This window comes from Antechinus flavipes, chromosome 4, assembly GCF_016432865.1.
Source record: "Antechinus flavipes isolate AdamAnt ecotype Samford, QLD, Australia chromosome 4, AdamAnt_v2, whole genome shotgun sequence".
Taxonomy (NCBI): Eukaryota; Metazoa; Chordata; class Mammalia; order Dasyuromorphia; family Dasyuridae; genus Antechinus; species Antechinus flavipes.
In genome coordinates this window covers 287,990,220-288,013,945 of record NC_067401.1, presented here as the reverse complement: position 1 = coordinate 288,013,945, position 23,726 = coordinate 287,990,220, and the positions used below count along the sequence as shown (strand labels likewise).

The window sequence follows — 23,726 nt, the reverse complement described above, 5'->3', positions numbered from 1 at the left end:
TGAATCAGCAATTCCCCAACTGATGAGCATCTGCTAAATTTCCAGTTCCTTGCCACTACAAAAAGGGCTGCTACAAATATTTTTACACATGTAGGTCATTTTCCCTTTGTTATGATATTTTTCGGATACAGACCCAGTAAAGACACTGCTGGATCAAAGAGTATGCACAGTTTGATAGTCCTTTAAACATAGTTCCAAATTGCTCTCCAGAATGGTTGGATCATTTCATAACTACACCAACAATATCCCAGTTTTTCCATATCTTCTCCAACATTCATCATTATCTTTTCCTAACATCTTAGACAATCTGAGAGGTGTATAATGGTACTTTAGAGTTATCTTAATTGACATTTCTCTAATGAATAGTGATTTAGAGCATTTTTTATAATGTGACTAGAAAGGGTTTTAATTTCTTCATCTGAAAATTGTCTATTCATATCCTATGACTTTTTACCAATTGGAGAATGGCTTGTATTCTTATAAATTTGAGTCAATTCTCTATTTTAGAAATTAGGCCTTTATCAGAACCCTTGGATGTAAAGATTTCCCCCCAGTTTTCTGCTTCCCTTCTAATCTTGTCTGCACTGGTTTTGTTTATACAAATAAATTTTAATTTAATATAATCAAAATTATCCATTTTACATTTCATACTGTACTTTAATTCTTCTTTAGGCATAAATTCCTTCCTTCTCCATAGCTCTGAGAGGTAAACTATCCTTTGTTTTTCTAATTTGCTTATAGTATCACTATTTATATCTACACCAGGAACTCATTTTGACCTTATCTTGGTATAGGGTATTAAGGGTTGTTCAATATCTAGTTTTTGTCATACTATTTTTCAATTTTTTCAGAAATTTTTGTCAAATAGTTAGTTCTTACAGGGATGAAATGTTACTAACGAATACAGAGTGGTAATGTAGTATTAGAAAGTTGCCTGGAAAATTTAAGGTAAGTGATGACTTATTCAAGATCATACAGCCTATATGTGTCAGAGTACATATTTGAATCTAGGCTTTCCAAACTCCAAAGCTGACTAGTTATCCTTTTGCCAGAATGCTTCTCATTCAATGAATAAACATTTATTAAGCACCTAGCATATATCAGACTAAGCTATAGGGTACACAAAAGGGCACTTAGCTTTTGATAAGTCCCAATCCTGGGTTGGGGGGCTTACAATACGTCATTATACTTTTTGTTATACTTGCCAGGATTGTACATGTAGCACAAATATAGGCTCTGGAATCACTCTTCCAACTCTTAATATGTTATTATTATTATTATTACTACTACTACTGTTGTTATTCTCTTTTACTACAAAAATCCCTGGTATGAGAGTGAGCTCATACTTAAAGTGGTCATTAGCAATTCACTTTTGGGTGCTGAATAGCTGGTAGAATAATTATTATTTTGTTTGCAAAACACAGTATTTTTGCTACAGGACAGAGTTAAGCAGATAGTTTCTCCAAGGTATTCTATCTCATTGGACTCGATTATTGTGTCTCTGCCCTAAAATTCTATTGATGGACCTCTGGGGGCTCACCTGACATTTCAAAACTCATAAGGTTGTGACCTGGTCTGTTACATCTTTGATACACAGGAAAACAAAAACAGAAGAAACAAAAAATGCCATGTATTCTTTTAAAAAAAGATTTCCATATTTGTCATATTGTACCAAAAAAAAAAATCAAATCCAAAGGGGAAAAACCATTAGAAGGGGGAAAAAACAAGCAAACAACAACAAAAAAAGGTGAAAACACTATTCTTTGTTTCACATTTAGTCTCCATAGTTCTTGCTCTGGATGTAGATGGCATTTTCCATCCCAAGTTTTTTGGAATTGCCTTGAATCACTGCCAAATCCATCACAGTTGATCATTACATAGTCTTATTATTATTGTTAAGGACCATGACTAAGTATGAAGAGACAGGTAGATTCTGCATAAGTCCCCATAGCAGTAAATCATAACACACTTGAAGGAATTGCAAATAAGCCTTTACTGATGTAGATGTTGCTTGTGAATTGGGAATGAAATAAATTTGAGGAAAGAGGGAAGAGGGAGAGGTCAGAGAATGCAACTGACTCTCAGTCTCCTTGTATCATTAGCATCTTCTCATATGAAGAGGATGAGGTTTAGATTTAAGGAAACAAAATGAAATTAGGGTTTCTGGTGGTCAGGAAGTTAAATAAGGTGTAGTGCCAGGTTCAGGGTTCAGGGAACCATATGGAGAGGTTTGGCTCCCCTGCACCCCCTTGGGATTCAGCACAAGGGTAGGGAGTTTGGGGGACTCCTTTCTGGTGGCACAGAGGTTCTCTGTAAAGGAATTTACAGACCCCAAAACGTAGATTGATAAAAGAGGTTATTATAGGAATTGGAAGTAAGGTTAGAAATCCTGACAGAGAGGCATAAAGTCTGGTTAGGGAAATAGGTGAGGGTAAAGAGAGGATGGCACTGGAAAAGAATACCATTCCAGCGGGCAGATCTATGGAAAATGGAGTTTTGCTTTGAGAATGCAGTTTTTAGTGAACAGAAGGTCCTGGCAGCTGCATAAGCCACTGAGGTCCATCTGCAAAGACCTTAGTTGATGGAAGCTTATTATATTGATTGTCCTGGTGGGGGTTGGGAAGCCAACTCCACCCAGATAACAAGGAAGCTGTTTGTTCTTCGGCACAGAGTCCTTTATTGAGGCAGAGTTGAAGGGGATTTTCTCCTTCAAGGATTTTCAGAGTCTAGGGTCCCCTCTTCACTATTACAAATATATTAAAATGACTGAACAAAATGGAAAACAAATCCATTTTTACAGAATCTTAGAATTGTATGTAATGCCAGAAGTTATTTAGTACATCTCTGAAGCATGAGTCTCGAGGAAATGGCTATCCAGTCTTTGATCCAATAAAAAGGGAAATAACTATCTCTTGAAGCAGGCTAGTAACTCTAATTGTATTGAAGGGTTTTTGTTTTTTTGTTTTGTTTTGTTTTCTTATTTCCTAAGAGTAAATCTAAATCCACTATTTTGTAACTTTTATCAACCTTTTCCTGGTTCTGCCTTTTCTAAGTGAACAGAACAAGTATAATCCCTCTTCTCTGTGACAACCCTTCAAATATTCTATATTCATATAAATATTCAATATTCATATAGTCCCCTTAAGGCTTCAGTTAATTTTCATTTTGTGTGATCTAGAGGTCCTTATCTATGCTAGTTACTCTCCTTTCCTGGAAATTCTACAGTTATCAACATCTTTACCTGTTCTGGAATTGCAGAGTCAATGTTATTTAATAGATGAGGAAATTAAGGTAAAGAAGATTGTGTCTTGCCCAGGATGAAGTGTCTGAGGCCAGATTTGAACTTACAAAGATATGTCTTCCCGACTTCAGGCTTGTCATCTTATCCATTATATCATCTCTCTCTTTTCCATATATTTGAATAACTTGTTCATGCTCTTGTAGCATTACCTAGCTGCCCCCATGTGGAGGGGTCATTAATGAAAGCAATGATGATTTTCACTGATAACTGTTTACAGTGTGGATAATGTCCATGGACTTTTTTAATCAGAGGAAATCTAACCAGTTTAGATTGTATGTGAGTGTGTGATGCACCTGAAATTTCACTTGATATAAGGAATTTCCAGGGATGGATTTTTTTTTTTAATAATAGCTTTTTATTTTCAAACTACATGCAAAACCTTGTGTACCAAATTTCTCTCCCTCCCTTCCCCGCTCCTTCCCTAGACAGCCAGTAATTCAATGTATATTAAACATGTACAATTTTTCTATACATATTTCCACATTTATCATGCTGTAAAAGAAAAATCAGATCAAAAAGGGGGAAATGAGAAAAATAACAAAAAGCAAGCAAACGACAAAAAAAGTGAAAAAATTATGTTGTGATCTACATTCAGTCTCAATAGTCCTCTTTTTGGATGCAGATGACTCTCTCCATCACAAGTCTGTTGGAACTGGATTGAATCACCTCATTGTTGAAAAGAGCCACATCCATCAGAATTGTTCATAATATAATCTTTTTCCTGTGTACAATGTTCTCTTGATTCTACTTATTTCACTTAGCATTAGTTCATGTAAATCTCTCCTAATGATAATCTTCTGATCCTTTCTTATAGAACAATAATATTCCACAACATACATATTATGAATCAGCAATTCCCCAACTGATGAGCATCTGCTAAATTTCCAGTTCCTTGTCACTACAAAAAGGGCTGCTACAAATATTTTTACACATGTAGGTCATTTTCCCTTTGTTATGATATTTTTCGGATACAGACCCAGTAAAGACACTGCTGGATCAAAGAGTATGCACAGTTTGATAGTCCTTTAAACATAGTTCCAAATTGCTCTCCAGAATGGTTGGATCATTTCATAACTACACCAACAATATCCCAGTTTTTCCATATCTTCTCCAACATTCATCATTATCTTTTCCTAACATCTTAGACAATCTGAGAGGTGTATATGGTACTTTAGAGTTATCTTAATTGACATTTCTCTAATGAATAGTGATTTAGAGCATTTTTTATAATATGACTAGAAAGGGTTTTAATTTCTTCATCTGAAAATTGTCTATTCATATCCTATGACTTTTTACCAATTGGAGAATGGCTTGTATTCTTATAAATTTGAGTCAATTCTCTATTTTAGAAATTAGGCCTTTATCAGAACCCTTGGATGTAAAGCTTTCCCCCCAGTTTTCTGCTTTCCTTCTAATCTTGTCTGCACTGGTTTTGTTTATACAAATAAATTTTAATTTAATATAATCAAAATTATCCATTTTACATTTCATACTGTACTTTAATTCTTCTTTAGCCATAAATTCCTTCCTTCTCCATAGCTCTGAGAGGTAAACTATCCTTTGTTCTTCTAATTTGCTTATAGTATCACTATTTATATCTACATCAGGAACCCATTTTGACCTTATCTTGGTATAGGGTATTAAGGGTTGTTCAATATCTAGTTTTTGTCATACTATTTTTCAATTTTCTCAGAAATTTTTGTCAAATAGTTAGTTCTTACAGGGATGAAATGTTACTAACCAATACAGAGTGGTAATGTAGTATTAGAAAGTTGCCTGGACAATTTAAGTTAAGTGATGACTTATTCAAGATCATACAGCCTATATGTGTCAGAGTACATATTTGAATCTAGGCTTTCCAAACTCCAAAGCTGGACTAGTTATCCTTTTGCCAGAATGCTTCTCATTCAATGAATAAACATTTATTAAGCACCTAGCATATATCAGACTAAGCTATGGGGTACACAAAAGGGCACTTAGCTTTTGATAAGTCCCAATCCTGGGTTGGGGGGCTTACAATACGTCATTATACTTTTTGTTATACTTGCCAGGATTGTACATGTAGCACAAATATAGGCTCTGGAATCACTCTTCCAACTCTTAATATGTTATTATTATTATTATTATTACTACTACTACTGTTGTTATTCTCTTTTACTACAAAAATCCCTGGTATGAGAGTGAGCTCATACTTAAAGTGGTCATTAGCAATTCACTTTTGGGTGCTGAATAGCTGGTAGAATAATTATTATTTTGTTTGCAAAACACAGTATTTTTGCTACAGGACAGAGTTAAGCAGATAGTTTCTCCAAGGTATTCTATCTCATTGGACTCGATTATTGTGTCTCTGCCCTAAAATTCTATTGATGGATCTCTGGGGGCTTACCTGACATTTCAAAACTCATAAGGTTGTGACCTGGTCTGTTCCATCTTTGATACACAGGAAAAAAAAAACAGAAGAAACAAAAAATGCCATGTATTCTTTTAAAAAAAGATTTCCATATTTGTCATATTGTACCAAAAAAAAAAAATCAGATCCAAAGGGGAAAAACCATTAGAAGGGGGAAAAAACAAGCAAACAACAACAAAAAAAAGGTGAAAACACTATTCTTTGTTTCACATTTAGTCTCCATAGTTCTTGCTCTGGATGTAGATGGCATTTTCCATCCCAAGTTTTTTGGAATTGCCTTGAATCACTGCCAAATCCATCACAGTTGATCATTACATAGTCTTATTATTATTGTTAAGGACCATGACTAAGTATGAAGAGACAGGTAGATTCTGCATAAGTCCCCATAGCAGTAAATCATAACACACTTGAAGGAATTGCAAATAAGCCTTTACTGATGTAGATGTTGCTTGTGAATTGGGAATGAAATAAATTTGAGGAAAGAGGGAAGAGGGAGAGGTCAGAGAATGCAACTGACTCTCAGTCTCCTTGTATCATTAGCATCTTCTCATATGAAGAGGATGAGGTTTAGATTTAAGGAAACAAAATGAAATTAGGGTTTCTGGTGGTCAGGAAGTTAAATAAGGTGTAGTGCCAGGTTCAGGGTTCAGGGAACCATATGGAGAGGTTTGGCTCCCCTGCACCCCCTTGGGATTCAGCACAAGGGTAGGAAGTTTGGGGGACTCCCTTCTGGTGGCACAGAGGTTCTCTGTAAAGGAATTTACAGACCCCAAAACGTAGATTGATAAAAGAGGTTATTATAGGAATTGGAAGTAAGGTTAGAAATCCTGACAGAGAGGCATAAAGTCTGGTTAGGGAAATAGGTGAGGGTAAAGAGAGGGTGGCACTGGAAAAGAATATCGTTCCAGCGGGCAGATCTATGGAAAATGGAGTTTTGCATTGAGAATGCAGTTTTTAGTGAACAGAAGGTCCTAGCAGCTGCGTAAGCCACTGAGGTCCATCTGCAAAGACCTTAGTTGATGGAAGCTTATTATATTGATTGTCCTGGTGGGGGTTGGGAAGCCAACTCCACCCAGATAACAAGGAAGCTGTTTGTCCTTCGGCACAGAGTCCTTTATTGAGGCAGAGTTGAAGGGGATTTTCTCCTTCAAGGATTTTCAGAGTCTAGGGTCCCCTCTTCACTATTACAAATATATTAAAATGACTGAACAAAATGGAAAACAAATCCGTTTTTACAGAATCTTAGAATTGTATGTAATGCCAGAAGTTATTTAGTACATCTCTGAAGCATGAGTCTCGAGGAAATGGCTATCCAGTCTTTGATCCAATAAAAAGGGAAATAACTATCTCTTGAAGCAGGCTAGTAACTCTAATTGTATTGAAGGGTTTTTGTTTTGGTTTTTTTGTTTTGTTTTCTTATTTCCTAAGAGTAAATCTAAATCCACTATTTTGCAACTTTTATCAACCTTTTCCTGGTTCTGCCTTTTCTAAGTGAACAGAACAAGTATAATCCCTCTTCTCTGTGACAACACTTCAAATATTCTATATTCATATAAATATTCAATATTCATATGGTCCCCTTAAGGCTTCAGTTAATTTTCATTTTGTGTGATCTAGAGATCCTTATCTATGCTAGTTACTCTCCTTTCCTGGAAATTCTACAGTTATCAACATCTTTACCTGTTCTGGAATTGCAGAGTCAATGTGACTTAGTATATCCAGTTCTAGGACTTGGAAGGAAGAAGATTCCCCCTAGCTCCTGCATTTCCTCATTTTGGCTATATTTTCGTAATATACAACTCCCTTCTATGCTTACCTCATTTTTCACATAGTCTGTTCCCACTGCCAATATTTATAAACTTTGTGACACATTATCTGAGTCTCCATTGCCGTTACTTGTTGAAATGGAGCATAAGAAAATCACAGAGTTTTTGTGAGCATCAGACAAAATAATGTTATCTGTAACTAGGTTATACCAACGCACAAAGCAATCCATTTGTACAGTAGTCCCTCCCAATCCCCTCCTGGACCCCCTTCAGCATGTTGCTTATGTGTTATCTTATTTTTAAAGTTTGTTACATTATTAATTCCTTATTGATTTCAGAGTCAATCAAAGGGTTTTGATATTACTTCATAAATTACTATATTTCTCACTTATTAGTTGTTCAGTTAGCTCATTCAGTCTTCTGCTCCTTTCTTAGATTATCTCTCTTCTTTCACTTTCAATCTTGAATAATAATTATAATAATAAATAACACATAACTATTTAAATAATGTATTAGCAGTAAGGAAGGGCACAGACATAAAATGAATAACTTTTTAGACTGAGGATTCAAGAAATTAAAAATTCTTTCAATGTGTTATCAACAGTTATTTTTGGGATCTGAAAGGCAGGGGAAAGCAGTTATTTGCTAGACTTCTCACCCATGACTAACAACTAGTTCTTTTAAAACATTGGATTCACAGTTTAGTATATCAGTTCTGTTCAGAATGTAAGATGGTTACTCAATTCCTTTCAGTGTTAACAGTCTAAAAAAATTCTCCTCGAAAATGGCAGTGAACTACTCTTTTCCCCCCCCACAGAACAAGATTTAATTCAGTTCAGTTCTCACCAGGAATGGGAGTTTAATTTATTCTCCTTCAGTAATTCTCCTGTGTCTTCACAGAAAGACAATTAAAATTTTTCAAAGATAACACTCAGTTGTCCAAGTATCTCAAAGATTCTCTCTCCAGAGGTACTTAATTGTCATTCTCCTCAAAATGACAGTCCTATTAATCTTCTCTCAATTCCTCATCACAAACTATACAAGCCATCGTAGTTAACTGTCAGTCTCTTAAGATTCTCTTCCTTCTCCATGATAAAATATCTATGGGAGGGGCTATGGAAATAGATTACATTTGTAAAGTACCATGCAAATTTTAGAGTATCCCCCAAGTATCAATTATTGTAGTTATATGACACGAGTTTGAGATGGTTCACTATCATTATCACCTTGGATTTCCTCCAGTTTTTTTTATCTTTCCTTGAATGTGACAATCAAAACTGAAGAGAATATTCCAAATGTGGTCTGAGTAAGATTTAGTACAATATATTTACTTCCGTATTTTTGGACACAATTCCTTCGTTCATGGCTAAGGTTCTGGGGAGCCATAACATGCTGTTAGTTTATATCACTTGAATTCCACTAAAACCCTTATATCTTTTTCTGATGAGCTACTGTCAAGTCATGTTTATTGCATCTTGTACTTTTTAAGCTGATTTTTAAAACTCTAGGATAGGACCTTATATTTATCACTATCAAATGTCATCTTATTAGATTTAGCCCAGCATTCTAGCCTGTCGAAAGTTTTTTTGTATTCTGAGTCTCTAATCTAGTGTGTTGTTTATCCCTCCCAGCCTTGTGTCATCTGCAAATTGATAAGCATGCCTAGTATGCTTTTATTCCAGAAAGTGATAAAAATGTTTATTTTATTTTTTTTTTTATAATAACTTTTTATTGACAGAACCCATGCCAGGGTAATTTCTTTTTACAACATTATCCCTTGCACTTGCTTCTGTTCCGATTTTTCCCCTCTCTCCCTCCACCCTCTCTCCTAGATGGCAAGCAGTCCTATATATGTTAAATATGTTGCAATATGTGATAAAAATGTTAAAACAATACAGGACCAAGTAGAAATTCCTGAATCACTCCATTTGAATCTTCCTTCAAAGAACCATTAATAACTACATTTGAGATTGGTTATTCAAGCAGTCCCGAATCCTTCTATGTTATTTTCTAATCCATATCTCTCCATGTTTTCTAAAAGAAGAAAAGCCTTAGTCAAATGATCTATAAAAACTTAAGTAACTATATTATCAATATTTCTCTAATCTTCTAGCTTAGTGATATAGTAAAGAAAAAAAAAGAAAGAACATAAGGTTAGTGTGGCATAACATTTCCTTAATGATAATATTGATAGCATTTCTATAGCATTTTAAGGCTTGCAAATCACTTTAGAAATATCTCATTTTTTTTGTCTCAGAAAACCATGAAATGTAGATTTTTATTATCACCATTTTACAGCTTAAGTGACTGAGGCAGATAGGAGTCAAGTGACTTGCCTAAATCATACCATTAGAAAAATTTTGAGGTTAATTTGAAGCTCTTTTAGATCTTTCTAACACGGGGTCCAGTATTCTACCAAATGCACACCAAGCTGCTACATGTCACAGTAATTCTTTATGATCTCTGCTTCCTTTTCTAAATATTCACTAACCATCCTTTTAATAATACATTCTAGGATTTTCCTAGGAATTAAAGTCTAGTTTACTGGCTTCTCTACCCACCCCCCCCCTTTTTTTTAAATAGAGCTATTTGTCTTAATTTAATTCCATAATCCTTTCCCTATTTTTCATGGTCTTTCAAATATCACTAAAGTGACTCAGTAATTATCTTTGCCAATTGTCTCAGCACAGTAAGATATATTTCATATAGTTCTGTGGAATGAATAAAAAGTAGTGAAGTACTTTGTTACTATATGTATCTTGGTTATTGACTCTGGTAGCTATTTTTTGTTCATTCTTTCCCATCTAAAGATTGTTCTCTTTAGCAAAGGAAATATAAGTGATAGGAGCTGCATAAATCTGCCACAGCTCATCATCATCATTATCCATTACCATTATCTTTTCCACCCTGAAGCAGTAATTCTTTATCTTTTTTTGATCTTTCCTCCAAGTACAGTTTTTTAAAGCCAGATTTTTATTGTTCTCAGATTTCCTCATTAACTCCAGCTCCTTTAAAATTTTAGTACTCCTGAAAAAGCTACTCTTATTGAACTGTACTATTATTTTCTTTTAATCCTTCTTTAATCACTACCCTTTGCTTTAATCTTTTAAAAATTCTAATCTGGTTGATATGTACCTAGTGAATATGGATTCACATTGTTTTATTTAGCAAAATCCAACTTTTATTCTTCACTGTGCCTATTTCTTTTTTTTTTAATCTTTTAATTTTGTTCTAATATATTGTTGTGTGGGGAAGTTATTTGAATTCCCTTTGGCTTATTCTCATTTCCAGTGAGTCCATTATTTGAATAATGTTTTTTACCTTCCAATTTAAGCTATTCTTCTATTGTTTTACTTCCTACGGCTCTTAATTAATTTTTTCCTCTTCATTTTTTTGATGTATTCTTATAGAACTTTGTACCTAAGCCTTTTTTTCCCCTTATAAGACTCTGCTTATACTTCTTTTTTTAATTTTTATTTTTTTATTACAGCTTTTTATTTACAAAACATATGTATGGGTAATTTTTCAACATTGACCCTTGCAAAACCTTCTGTTCCAAATTTTCCCCTTCTTCTCCCTCCCCCCCCCAGATGGCAGGTAGTCTAATACATCTTAAATATATTAAAATATATGTTAAATCCAATATATGTATACATATTTATACAGTTATCTTGCTGCACAAGAAAAATCATATCAAGAAAGAAAAAAAAAACCTGAGATAGAAATTAAACTAGCTAACAATCAAAAAGCATTTATTACACACCTACTGTATGCCAGGCACAGACTACAGAAGAATTCTAGAATCTAGCAAGATCAAGAAAAGGTAAAGATGAGGTGGAGGACATCACAGAGATTGAAATTCTAGTCAAATATAATTGAAGATGATGAGTGGAAAGTAGAAGATAAAAAACTAACAACACATGGAGATAACAGAACTATGGTATTAAAAAGGAGGGAGAAGAAAGAATGATGAAAACTTGACTTATTTAAATAAAGCCACATGAATAGTTTTGAAATCTTGTCTAGTTGATTTAAAACAATACTTTACTTGCATGAATTTGAATTTGTAAGTTCTGAATTAGTGGAATCCAGAGTAATATATTTTTGTTAAACTGGCTTCTATTTTTGATTCATATCTCTGTCTACATAAATTTTAGAATTATTCTGTATCACCTCTAGTTAATGTGCTTTGAGTAGAGAAGTCATAAAATATGGGTGATAAAATTATGTTGCACTTGCACTTTCTTGGTTAATTGCATATTTTTGTTCTTTACTCAAAATGTTATTTGAATTAATTTATAATAATGATGGCAATAAAAATAACAGCTAACATTTAGCTAATTCTCTTAAGGTTTCTTTAGAGCACTTTAATTATCTTATGAACTCTCATAACAACAGTGAAGTGGATTGTATTATTATAATACCCATTTTACAGATGTGAAAGCTCACAGATGTTAAATAACTTGGCCAGAATCACAGATAGTAAATATCAGAGAAAAGGATTAAAATTTTGGTCTTTCTGACTCCAAGGCCAGAACTCTAACCATTATGTCAAATTTTGTAGTGAATAGAATGCTACATTTGACCTAATAAATATGGAAGATTCTTGTGGAAATTGTAAATTCATAGAATATGTTATTTTGCCCATGATATACAAATGTGCTACTTAGGAAGTACTAAATAAATATTAATTGATGCTGTTTTCCTTCCCACCTTTGGGTTATTTATATGAGCACCTGTGCTGCTTCTATATGTATTCAAGGAGATACATAATTACACAGACACATAAGCAACACATTTGAACATACTTTCCATTAACATTCCCATTTTCTGTATATATGTGCTTGACTGGCACAGACTATCCAAGGAAACACTCACTATCTCAGTCAATCTGGTAGAGCTAGATGACATAGTGTCATAGACAATATAGCTCAAAGAGCCTTGAATGTCATTTAATTCTATTCTATTTTATAGAAGTGACTTTGAGAGATTTAATGACACATAGTCATCCAATTAATGTAGATGCTGGATACAAAAACAAATCTTTTCCCTTATGTTGAGCTCTGGTCTAATATTCTGCATACATTCTGGATTCACCAACTCATTTATAGAATACATTTATAGAATCAGGTCTCTGATTAATGTAACTAATGAATTCCACGAAATGGTTACATATTTGAATTCCTATTACTTGAAGTTATAATTGTGTTATATTTTAGTAACAGGTTCTAGCCCAATGGAAGCATACAGTATGAAATTTTTAATAATGCAACCATTTCTGGTTACACTGAATGGGACCCGACTATTTCTGGAAGAAGGAAGTTGTTGCTGCTTAGAATATATTGTCTTTTTCTCTCTCCTTTTTTTTTGCTGAGACAATTGGGGTTAAGTGATTTGCCCAGGGTCACACTGCTAGGAAGGGTTAAGTGTCTGAGGCCAGATTTGAACTCAGATCCTCCTGACTTCAGGGCTGGTGCTCTGTCCACTACACCAATTAGCTGCCCTGCTGATTGTTCTTTAAAAAAAGTCTTTTAAGAGATTTCCTCAATAGATGTTGAGAATATTCTAAGCAGTGAGACAGCTAGATGGCACAGTGAATAGAATACCTGATCTGAAGTCAGGAGGACCTGAATTCAAATTCGGCCTCAAACACTTACTATGTCCTGGGTGTGTGACCTTGGGCAAGTCACATAACCACAATCCTCTTAGCAATATATTTAAAAAATAACTTTGAAATTCTTTAGGATTCTGATTCATATTATGTTAACTATGGGATTCAGTGGAATGAAGATGCAGCATGCTTCTGACAGAAATGATCAATTCAAAATGCTGAGACAGACACACATTTTTAGAAAGGGCTAATGTGGGAATTTGTTTTGTCAGACTATGTAGATATGTATTGAGGTTTTTTTACATTGCTCAATTGGGAGAATAGTCAGAGATCAATTAATTTCAAAATACTTGTAAATATTAAATTAAACAAATATTTTAAAAGGAATGGTTGTCTTTTATTTTCACTTATATTTGTGATTTTTAAAACTCTTTTCCTTCTTTTTTTTTTTTTTAAAAGACTGGGAAATGAAGATACTCATTTTGAATTGAGCATGGCGAGTGGTGGATGTGAAGTACACCGCTTTGATCCTAGTATTAAATCAGCTCATGTGCAGGAGAGTCAACATCTTTGGTTTCATCGCCTATCCATTGATTGGAGGGATCCCCATCCAGCCATTGCTGTCCACAAACTTCAGACTAACACGAAAAAACTGGGAACCATCTTGAATGAATTTGGACACAATAAGGTCAGAATTCAGCATTTAGTTTTATAATGGCATTCTTTGTGTCAGAATTATGAATGTTATAAAGTTCCCAGGTGTATTTTGGGACAAGTGTCTCACTTTTTTAGCTGCTTCTTCTAGGAAATCTGAGAATACATATATATGGCATCTACTTGTATATAAGATTTTTTTAAAGGAAACCTAAGCAAATTGTTTTGCCTTTCTGACAAAACAAGCATTTATTAAAAGCTTACTATGTACTTAGTACTATATTAAATATTTAATAAATATTATCTGATTTAATCCTCACAATGTGAGGTATATACCATTATTATTATTATTCTTCTTTTACAATTAGGAAGACTGAGACAGACAAGTTAAGTGATTTGCCCAAGATCACACAGCTAGTATATGAAGTTAAATTTGAACTTAGATCTCTGTGACTCCAGCCCCACTCTACCCATTTGTACTACTCATGGGACCCTATTTTGATGAAACTTGGAATGAACCTCTGATCATCTGGTCTTCTTGGCCTTCTGGCCAAACCTTTTCTTTATGAAAAAAAAATTCAATGACAACATTCTGGGTCAGGAAAGTGAGGAAATATGAAGAGAGTCTTTGCTATAGAATGGGTCTTTTGGTTGTGTCTGGCTTAAGTGGTATTTTGTAGTTTCTAGGTATTAGGAGGAGATTCCAGAGCAATAGTTTTGGTAGATAAAAAACTAAATATTTCACTTAAGTTATTATTTTAAATTTTATAGGCAGATAAGATACATAAATCAATTTGTGTTTATTTTTATCTGCTATAAATTAATTTCACATCTTGTCATAGTTGATTTCTGTGTTGAGATACAATCAATTTGAGGTTTCCATGTTTTGAAGTGAAAAGAGTATGTCAGGGTTTGATTGACATAGTACATATACCATGTAAGGCAAAGTTTACATAGTGATACACAAAACCTGTCTAATTCCTGTAAATGTTTTCCTTTGGGTGGATGATGGAAAAATAAATCCATCTTGCCCTTGTACAATTTATTTCTTGAAGATAATTACTGTGGGCTATTGTTTTCTATAGGCAGAAACCTTGGAAATTCATTCCCCTGCCAATAGTAGTTTTGTGGTTTATTTCCAGTCTTTTTTTTGGCACAGTCAAGTCACTCCAGGACAGAGATTTCATGGAATTTAGAACATGGAATGATATGTGCTTCTTTTGTTAAATGAGAATTTATCCACAAGGGAGGTGGTATATGTGAGAGCAAGTGTTAAAATTGTTTTGGTTTCATGCTCTCTGCTTTTATTAGTACTTCTCTATTTTCTCATCCTTTTATTTTCTTGAATACTTCTCTTTTAAGACAGCTGGAATTATTTTCAGACCAGTTTTCAAGGATCTTCTCTGTTTTTATCAATGTGATTAAACATTGGTTTTTATCATGTTCTACACTTAAGTCCGATGTGGGGGGCCTCATTAGGACATGGAGGTGATCCTGAGCTCCTTAAAGACTATGTGTAGAAATAGATGGCTTTAGGAGGTCCTACCAAGCTGGAAAGGCTTTGAATATTAATAGAGTGATGTATATCTACTGATGACCAGCTTGTCTAGCATGACAATTAATTTTTTTTGTCACAAAAACTATCAAATACCATTAACTGAAAGTAAGTAGAATTTAGATTTGCCTATGTGAAAAAAGTAGCTGCACTGATGACATTGCAGATTCTTGAAAAGTTGGATCTTATCAATAACTAAATGTGATTGAAAAATGATGTTTGGAGTTATTAATCTGTCTCTGTATATACAAGCTTTTTAGCAAAGGCACTGAATCCTCTTCAGCTGGTTTGAACTAAGTGCCAGTGCTCTATCCATCACTCTCCATAGATGCCTGGTTCTTAACCTTTTACACCTCTTTAGCAGTCTGAGGAAGTCAAGAGGCTTCTGTCTCAGAATAATGTTTTTAAATATACAAAATAAGATTCATAGGATTGCAAAGGAAATCAATTATATTGAAAGGATAATAGCTTTTTTTTTTTAAGGGTCAGAGCCATTCCTTGAATTCATCAGCCAACAAAGCATTCTTTTTTTTTTTAAACAATTGCTATATGCCAGACATTATTATAACTACAAAAATGAAAAAGATCCTGCCCTCAAAGAGGTTGCTTTTTTTGGGAAACAGTCTATATATAGATAAGAAAATAAATTTAGCAGATGAAGGTACTGAGGTTCACAGAAGTAAAACGCTTTACCCAAGGTCATAGCTAGTAATGGTTTATCTAGGACTCAGACTCAGTTCCTCAGACACTATTGGAATATTCTTTATATACTACACTACAAGGTTTCCTTCTGTCATCATTGTTTGTTCTTCATTCTGGAAGAGGACTATGAATGACATCAGGAAGATGGTGCCATGATATGCAAGTGAATTGTATTTGAGTGAGAGAGAAGTGTGCAAGGTCACCTGCTTCCCTATCTCCTCCAGAACCATCTGGGTCCAGTGGCAAGATCAAGACTATTGGAGATGGCCCTACAATCTGAGACAATGAATATTCAGTATAGTGAATAGGAAAAATAGTGAATAGAGAACTGGACTTGAAGTGAGTTCAAATGTAACCTTAGACATACTTTATTAGTTATGTGACTGGACAAGTCAGTTCATCTCTGTGAAACTCCATTTCCTCTTCTGTGAAATGAGATTAATAATAGAATCAAGGTTATTGTGAAAATCAAATGAGATAACATGTAAAACATTTGCAAACTTTAAAATGTTACATAAATGTTACCTATTATTATTACATCTTTATAGCATCCATTCCTACACAGATGAGGTCAAGGAGGGACAATCCTGTGCTGTGTTGCTTATCCATAAGGAAATATAACTTTTGATTGAGAGAATGTTGAATATGATACTCTGTATCTGCTTGTGAAGGACTTACCTCCGTTGATTGTAGAGAAATTTCCAAAGAGCATCATAAGGAAGGTTGTTGAGAGGCAGAGATGATGTATAAACTTTTGGAATGGCAATTTAAAGCCCCCAAATGGCAAACATGTAAAGGAAACTGGTCCCATTGTGTCATGTGACTTTTAACACTTGAAGCTCTAGAGAATGGCAATAATGGTCTTTTTTAAAACCAGATTGTTTTTTCTCTCCTGAAATCTTATCTTACTCTCTGCTGAAGAGTTCACTTAGTCTTATGTATGTTTTGTTGTACTCTAATCTGAAGAATTCCAATTTTAGTTTTCTGTGTGGTTTGCATAAACAGGTTTATCTATTATTTGCTCTTCATGATGGCCTTTTGGGTAGGTAGCATTTTAGTGAGGAAAAAAGCTAATTTGGCAAGGGCAAAGTAAGGATTTTTCTCCTCTTTAAGAGGGATAAGGAAGTGGCTTTCCTTATGAACCCAGATTCATATCCCTAGACCAGAGATATTGTGTGAGAGAGGGCAGAGAGATACAATCCTAGTCTGATAACTCTCTTGGAAATTGGTGGAGAGATTGCCCAGCCTCTCTGGTCCTAGATCCCTCCTCTCTTCCTGAGCTAGCCCAACCCTTTTCCTACTCACTGCTGAGATAGATTAGTCCTCTGTTCATATCTAATCATGACACCAAGGAGTTACATCTCCTTATATTTAGACACTTTATATACACTCTGCAATCTAGTTAGCTAAATCACATCATGACTAATCCCCACTCATAATATGACTTCTATGCTTAATTTGTGGGGAACTATAATGTAATCTTATCTTTATTCTCAAAAACAGTGAATCCATAAGAAAATCCTGTTTCTAAAACTTCAGAAAAATTTATGATCATACTTGGAATGAAAAACAATACTTTAAAGGATTTATTTACATTCCAGAGGTCACTTGCTTCTCCTAAAGCATTAATAATGACAGTACCTTAGTGGGTATTTCTGTTGGCTCCTGACTACTAATTTCCTCTTAAGGAAGTTTAAAGATACCAAAAGTCTTTAGTAATATATGTCAGTGCCACTTAAAAAAAAAAGGCCCTGCCATAGAAAGAATCCCTTTGTAGAAACATTTCTCTAGTTGTCTGGGGGCTAGATAAAAGGGGAAATTTGTTTTGTGGCCTGCAGCTAGAATGTTTGTTTTCATTTTTTCTAACATGTGTATAAACACTAATGAACAGGAAATGGATTCTTTCAGGGAAAGCAAATAGAAAGTAAACTTTATTTTCTCCCAGGAATTTTTCCTTGTCAGCTGAGTAACCTACACCAACAGTGATGATGGAAAATAAACGTTTTTCCATTATTTTTTTCTCTCCTCAAAATAAATATAGTTCTTTTTGCATAGGTTCTCCACCCCCCTCATCTTTCCCTTTAGATTCAACTAGATGTTTATTAATGAGTTATTTATGCAAAAATATGAGCGGCAGTTAAAGTAACAAAGGCATTTTTAGGACAATTACAATATATCTTGTCTCTATCAACTTCTTCCACCATTTCCACTGCTATCATCCTAATCTAAAACTTCAATCATTTTTTGCCTGGATTATTACAGTAGCTTGCTAACTGTTCTCCTTTCCTCTAATTTCTGGCTCCTTCAACCTATCCTTCTCACCACTTCTGGGGTTATCTTCTTAAACTACAAATCTTAAATATAAAAATATGGAATATAGAGAATTTAAAAATCTTTCATGGTTTCCTATTATCTTCTGAATAAAATCCAGTCTCTATCTTGGGCCTCAAATATAGAAGACATTACAAAACTTTCTCTGGGAAGAGAAATCGAATACATGATTCCTTCTTCCTCCTCCTCCTCCTTCTCCTCCTCCTCCTTCTCCTTCTCCTCCTCCTCCTCATTCTCCTTCGCAATTGGGGTTGTGACTTACCCAGGGTCACATAGCTAGGAAATGTTAAGTGTCTGAGACCAGATTTGAACTCAGATCTTCCTGACTTCACTATCCACTCTATCCACTGTACCACCTAGTTGTCCCACCCCCCCCTTTTTTTTAAAGATATTTCAAGAAGGAGTTCCAGGTCATTTGAATTGCTATAGATACTCCTTAGGTGATGTAAACAAGTTAATAAATGAACAAATGAATAATAGAAATTACTTCTTATATATTTTCTATTACTAATTACATGCAACATATTGTTAATTAATCACTTATTATGTGCTTAGCCCTGGACTAAGTCTGGGATTATCAATAACCCTTAAATAGCTTATTTTAGTAGTAAGTAAAGGCATAGCACAAAAGAAGTATGGCTATATCCTTTTAAAAACAGTGATATTACTGATGCAATTAATGTTCTTGGAGAAAGCAGGGAGAGGAAAGGAATAAGAATTTATTAGGTACTGCTACCTTTAAGTGAGGTGGCACAATGGATAGAGTTCAGGGTCTGGGGTCAAGAAGATTCATCTCCATGAGTTCAAAATCTGGCCTCAGACTCTTCTCTAGCTGCGTGATCCTGGACAAGTCACTTGATTTATTTGCCTCAGGTTCCTCATCTATAAAATGGGCTGGAGAAAGAAAGGGCAAGCCATTCCAATATGTTTGCCAGGAAAATCCCAAATGGGGTCACAGATAACAGCAACTAAACAGCACCATCTGTCAGGTGTTATGTTAAAAATTTTACAAATATTCTTATTTGATCCTCATAATAATCTTGAGAAATAGGTGCTGTTATTATTCACTTTTTGCAGTGGGAGAAACTGAGGCAGACAAAAGTTTAATGATTTGCTAGCAATCATACAAATAAGGGGGAGGGGGTTAATCATAAGTCCTCCTGACTTCAGCCAGAGCTCTATCCATTGTGCCACACTACAGCTAGAAAGAAGTAAAAAGAGAGCTGGGTTATATGTAAGGCAACAGACGGATGGCAAGGAGTTGATTGGGTATAAGAACAACAATAATAACTAGTATTTATAGAGATTTTAGGATTTGCAAATTGCACTACATATATTATCTCATTTGATTCTTACAGTAACCTTGGGAGATAGGTCCCTGTTGTTATCCTCATTTTTCAGATGAGGAAACTGAATGAAACAGGGGTTAAAATGATTTACCTAGGGCATATCTGAGATAAAATTTGAACTCGGATCTTCCTTCCAGTCAATCTATTGTGTCACTTAGTATAGCTGACTCCCACCAGCACTACACATCAAGGTCACACGGAATTTAAAATAGTATTGTATATGGGCAAAAATTTTACCAACCTCTGAATGAACTTTTCTGAATTTGGCTAGACTGATAACATCCAAATAGTCTATCTCCTATCTGTCTATATTGGAATGTTTTTCAGTTTATTAAAATCTGAAAGAATTTGAATGCTGGGAAGGAATATAGCCCCAAGGACATAGTCTTTAAGAAATTAGGGTCATTGCCACACTACAAGAAGATATCAAAATAGGACTTGTTGTGGAAGACTTCATATAAAGTGAGTATTAAATAATTATTTGGTTAACTATTGAAATGGTGATACATTTGACTTTCTTCTCTTTACAATACTATATTTCAAAATTCTTTGCCATTGCTTCTTTAATATTTTAGACTTCAGACTATAGATCAAAATCTTTCTAATGCACAGAGCTTTCATTGCTACATTAACAGAAACATATGAACTAGAAACCCAACTTGTCAGAGAGTAATAATTGCTTGGTCTCAATGTTATTTGGTATGATTAAATATCTGCCTTTTGCTGAAGTGCTTGTTGCTGTAGTAACTGAGCAGGAAGACTTTTCCTAGAATGTGATTAGAAATATGGAACTTGAAGCTTTGCCTTGCACTGATGCTACAAACATCTATCATTTTTTATTTTCTTCAATCCATATTTACTAAACAATCCAGTTTGGTCAATGTGAAATCATCATTCTCAATGTTAGCTCTATCTAAACTGTGCATGGTGCATTCAGATTTATAAATTGATCCCATTATGCTGCATACTATACTTAATTCAGTGTTTAAATGAACTTGAATGAAGTATTTGGAACTTTGAAACTAAAGTAATTCAAAGCATTTTTATTAAACTTCCCAAGTATTCTTTTTTTCTATTAACTTTTTCTCCTTTCATTTTTAAGGCATATACATTCAGGAAAAAACAAAACAAAACAAAGAAATTTTAAAATCTCTTCTCTAGAAATAATTATCTGCCTCCAAATTCCAGCCAAGAAATTTAATGAATAGTTTTGTCTGAAGTTGCAGGTCAAGAGAGGCTTCTAGATAGGATGGTACAAGACTGTTGTTCTTTGCCTTATGGATGAAGAATAATTTTTATTTTTTTTCCATTTTCTTTTTTTATTATAGCTTTTTATTTACAAGATATATGCATGGGTAATTTTTCAGCATTGACAATTGCAAAACCTTTTGTCCCAATTTTTCCCCTCTTTCCCCCACCACCTCCCCCAGATGGCAGGTAGACCTATATATGTTAAATATATTAAAGTATATGTTAAATACAATATATGTATATATGTCCATACAGTTATTTTGCAGCACAAGAAGAATTCGACTTTGAAATAATGTACAATTAACCTATGAAGGAAATTAAAAATGTAGGCAGACAAAAATAGAGGGATTGGGAATTCTTGTAGTGGTTCACACTCATTTCCCAGAGTTCTTTCTCTGAGTGTAGCTGGTTCTATTCATTATTGCTCTATTGGAACTGATTTGGTGATGAAGAATAATTTTACTGAGATTTTGATAGAAAATGAATAATTGGGGTGGGAGTGGGGCACTTCCCTAGACTGTTGTGAATTTATAAGAATGAACTCTGTATTATAAGAGTTATGTAAAAGCTTGTGGGAATTTATACTTAGGGAGATTGGTTACCTCTTAACTGGATTTCTTTCCTGTTTGTCAGATTAAGAGAGAGGACTGCCTAGTTTGCCTTTTCTACTGCCTTAAACACTGTTGTTTCATGTTCAGACTCTTGTATATACTTTCAATTGTGGCTTCCTCTAGGGCCATATGCAATTCAGTTTTGACAGAGGGCCCAGAAATGGTTATGGATCATATAAATACGTGAAAAGCATAAACCTTCTTTCTTTATCAGCGTCAGTATTACTACATTGGTTGACAGATCAGCCAAGCTTTGGTTTGAATGGATTATTATACTGACTGATCTTATGCTGATTGATAGGATGTACAAGAATTCTGTAAGATGCTAACTTGGCCTCCCTTCCCTCCCAACTTTAACAAGATGAACGTTTCTAAGCAGCAAATTCCTACTTTTATAACAATAGATATTATCAACTAGTGAGAATAGTGATTAGTGTTTCTTTATTCCCTTGTTTATGGTGTCACCCTTTACATCTAAATTATACATCTATTTTGATATTATTTTGGTGTGTGATATTATATGTCAGCCTATACTTTCTGCCATACTGATTTCAGTTTTCCTAGTAGTTTTTTCAAATAGTGAATTCTAATCCCAGAAACTGGAATCTTTGGATATATCAAACAGATTAACAGATTACTATAGTTATTTACTATTCCACTAATCCATCACTGTGCTTCTTGACCAGCAGCAAGTAGTTTTGATGGTTGCCACTTTAAAATATAATTTGAGATCTAATATTGCTGGGCCACCTTCCTTTGTATTTTCTCTTTAATTCCCTTGATATTCTTGACCAATTTTGTCCTTTCAGATAAATTTTGTCATTTATTTCTAGCTCTACAAAATAATTTTAGTAGTTTGATATGGCACTGAATAAATAAATTAATTTAGTTAGAATTGTCATTTTTATTATATTGACTTGACCCACAATGAGCAGTTAACATTTTTATCATTATTTAGATTTGACTTTATTTGTGTGAAAAGTGCTTTGTAATAGTATTCATAATAATTCCTGAGTTTGTCTTGGTAAGTAGACTTCTAAGTATTTTATTTTGCCTATAGTTATTTTAAGTGGAATTTCTCTTTCTATTTCTTTCTTCTAGGTCTTTACTCCCTTATAAGTAAAAGTAGGCAAGGTCTTTACACATGAGCTGATTTTCTCCCAAAGTCAAAAATCTCAGTATGCTTATATTCCTGAAGTTCCCTAAACTATTACTTCTCCACTGACCATAATATTTAGCTTTTATATACTCTTCAAATTAAGTCCCTTCCTCAAAAAAAGTTAAGACCAAGAGGGCTTTATGATTTTGCCCCACATACTCAGTCAAAACCTTATTTAGTGGTTGGAGGTTGAAGACAAAGCTCAATTTGGGTAGGATTGTAGGAAGAATGCCAGTGCATCCATTTAAGTCCCAGAAAATCACTAAAAGTCCTCTTCTGCGCTAAGTTACACGAGGGACTGTGGAATCTCATAGCTCCACCCATGGAATTTTGGTGAGAACTCAGAAATTATGGACTGGAGTAAAGATGTTACTCTTACTCTAGAGAGATTTTTAGTATAAACCCATTAGATGTGTTAAGTAACTTGTCTTTATTGATGTCCCATTCAAACCCGTATTTAGGAATACTCTCTCTCTCTCTCTCTCTCTCTCTCTCTCTCTCACTCACTCATCTACACTGTACACAGAAATACTATAGGAAATAAAGGATCTGGGTAATTTTTCTAGACCCATTCAGGCAATTTTTGGCCAGATCTAGTTTCCTTATTTTGGGTCATCCTTTTCTAAGTGACCACTAGGTGGTGCTGGGTGAGTACATAACCAACTACTTTGTCCACTAAAGCTGTCAGTGACTCTAGGATGGCTGTCAGTTATCCATTGGCCCCACCCTAATGTTACAATCCATTCTTCTTCTAATGTATATCAGTCAATCTCTCTCCTTTCCTTACTTATTAGTCCTTCTGTTTCAAACTTTCAATCTCCCCATTATTCCAAGGTCTTGAAGTCTAAATGATTTAGCAAGCAATTTAGATTAGGCAAAAGCATAATCAAATCTACAGATACTATATCAGAAATGATGATCATCTCAGTTTTCCCCACTCCCTATCATTGACTTCAGCTGGCCTCAGGGTAAAAGAAACAACGTTTAGATGTTTGTGGTAAAAATCTGTAGGATCATCTGAGATTC

General features: G+C 34.4%; 1 protein-coding gene across 2 annotated transcripts in view; it reads left to right on the top strand.

The window, feature by feature from the left end:
* The window catches only part of METTL24 (methyltransferase like 24), a 181,588-nt gene that overhangs the window by 83,162 nt on the left and 74,700 nt on the right, over window positions 1-23,726 (top strand). For both annotated transcript variants that reach the window (XM_051997536.1, XM_051997537.1), the window contains exon 4: window positions 13,548-13,776. In XM_051997536.1, coding sequence (XP_051853496.1) covers window positions 13,548-13,776 — 229 coding nt within the window. The remainder of the gene's footprint in view (window positions 1-13,547; window positions 13,777-23,726) is intronic.